General features: G+C 40.9%; 1 protein-coding gene across 1 annotated transcript; it reads left to right on the top strand.

Moving 5' to 3' along the window:
• Positions 1-200: 200 nt before the first annotated feature.
• LOC101357332 (olfactory receptor 4S2) lies at positions 201-1,607 on the top strand. The gene is given in 2 exon segments (XM_012558886.2): positions 201-1,073; positions 1,075-1,607. Coding segments are annotated over 2 exon segments (960 nt in total). The 5' UTR covers positions 201-378; the 3' UTR covers positions 1,340-1,607.
• The last annotated feature ends 670 nt before the right edge of the window (positions 1,608-2,277 follow it).

Genomic DNA, 2,277 nt, shown 5'->3' with positions numbered 1-2,277 from the left:
TTTAAATTCTGGAGCAACTGTGATTCAGACAACTGATGTTTAGTAAGTGGGGAGCCCAGACTGCATCCCTAACTCTGTTTAAAGCCCATCAAATTTTAACCTCCTTTCCTCTCCTCTCTTTCCCTCTCCCTCTCCCATCCCCTCTCCCCCTCCCCCAACCCTGTCTCTTTCTCTGTCTCTCTCTCTCTCTCTCTCTCTCTCGATAATTTTAAGAAATAGACCTTCCCCAAACAACACTTTAAGTGAGATATTTTGTGAATAGTTGTTAAGAAAAAAATTACGTTATGGTAGCATGGGCCCAAACCTAACTGCCTCTTATATTTTTCCCCTACAGGTAAAGTCACACCATGTTTCTCTCTTGTAAACTGCCCAGATTCCATGGAAAATAATGTTACAGAATTTATCCTCACAGGTCTTTCCCAAAATGAGGAAGTGCAACAACTATGCTTCTTTTTGTTCTTACTCTTTTATATTATCCTCATGGCTGGGAATTTTCTCATTATAATGACTATCCAAAGGAGCCCAAATCTCAATTCTCCAACGTACTTCTTCATTAGTTTCCTATCCTTTGTCGACATCTGCTATTCCTCTGTTACAGCCCCCAAGTTGATTATTGACTTCCCAGCCAAGGTCAAAAGCATCTCTTTTGTTGGTTGTATGATCCAGCTTTTTTATTTTCATTTATTTGGCTGCACAGATATCTTTATCCTCACAGTGATGGCCTATGACAGGTATGTGGCCATCTGTAAACCTCTGCGCTATACAACTATCATGGACTGGAAGGTCTGCTCCATGCTGGTGCTGACCTGTTGGTTGGGAGGTTTTGTGCATTCCTTTATCCAGACCATCCTCACTGTCCAACTGCCATTCTGTGGCTCCAACCTGATTGATCACTATTTCTGTGATGTCCACCCTCTATTGAAGCTGGCTTGTGCCGATACATATGTGGTGGGGCTGATAGTGGTAGCCAACAGTGGCATAGTTTCTCTGAGCTGCTTTGTCATCCTTGTGGGCTCTTATACTGTCATTTTGCTTTCCTTCAAGACTCGCTCATCAGAGGGGAGGCGCGAGGCCGTCTACATGTGCTTCCCACATCACTGTGGTGATCTTGTTTTTTGTACCCTGTATCTTCATCCACCTAAGGCCTTCCACCACTTTTACTGAGGACAAGATGGTGGCTGTGTTTTACACCATAATCACACCCATGTTGAACCCTCTGATCTACACCCTGAGAAACACGGAAGTGAAGAATGCCATGAAGAGATTGTGGATCAAGAAATTATTGGGCAAAAATAGGAAAGACCCTGATGTGAAACCTGATGGGATTGGTACAGCCTAAATTGTATTAGTTTCCAAAAGTGTTGCTGGGAATAAATCAGTCAACATCCCTTAAACCCTATCACACAAAGGAACAGTATAATGTAGCATAAAGAGTCTTAGATTTGAAGTCTAAAGATCTAGTTTTAAGGGCCTACTCTACCAATGAGTAATAGTTTGACTTTGGGCAAAGAGATACTTCTTTGTAGGTGTCCTGAGGAGAATAAATAACCATACCAAAAAAAATTATGAAACACAGTCTGCTTCATAACTTTCATAGTACTATTGCCTCTGTCTGAGAAATAGTTATTACATGGTATGGTATGTCAAGCATATTATGTTCTAATAAAAGAGTGACACCAAAGACAAACACTAAAGTTGATGTCATTATCCTTTGCCTCATCTGTTTCACCTTTTTAAATGGAAAAAAAGCTACTTTTCCTAACATCTCCCATAATAATAGAGAAGATCAAATGAGATAGAAGTGGGTTTGAAAGCATTTTGGCAATGGTAAGGAGTTGCATTCGTGGAAGTTCTTACTGTTGGTCCCATTAACTTGGCGACTCTAGACTTCCAAACAACTCCTATTTAAAGAATTCAGCTGGAGGTTTTGGGGCTCCTCTCACATAATTCTTTTTAAACTATTCATAGATGGGAATTACTTATCTTAATATCATAGCAGAAGCTACAATGGAATCAGAATCAAAGAAAACATGCACACCATAGGGATATCTGAGTCAAGAAAAGGGTTTGTAGTGGGTATTGTGGTGCACCTCCAAGATTTCCCTTCAGGATTGAGGTGCTCATTCCAGGTGCCAGATGTGATGGTTGCTGAGAGCTTACAGTTGATCCTTCCCCAGAAATTGTCTTTGGAACAATTTTTTTTTTTAACAGTCTCACCCAATATCACACCCCCTTCCTCCAGCAAGGGACATCCAGTGATTGATCAATGTGGTGGTA

This window comes from Trichechus manatus, unplaced genomic scaffold (assembly GCF_000243295.1).
Source record: "Trichechus manatus latirostris isolate Lorelei unplaced genomic scaffold, TriManLat1.0 scaffold00191, whole genome shotgun sequence".
Taxonomy (NCBI): domain Eukaryota; kingdom Metazoa; phylum Chordata; class Mammalia; order Sirenia; family Trichechidae; genus Trichechus; species Trichechus manatus.
Note: the sequence above shows the minus strand (reverse complement) of the source record. Positions and strands in the feature narration are given on the sequence as shown.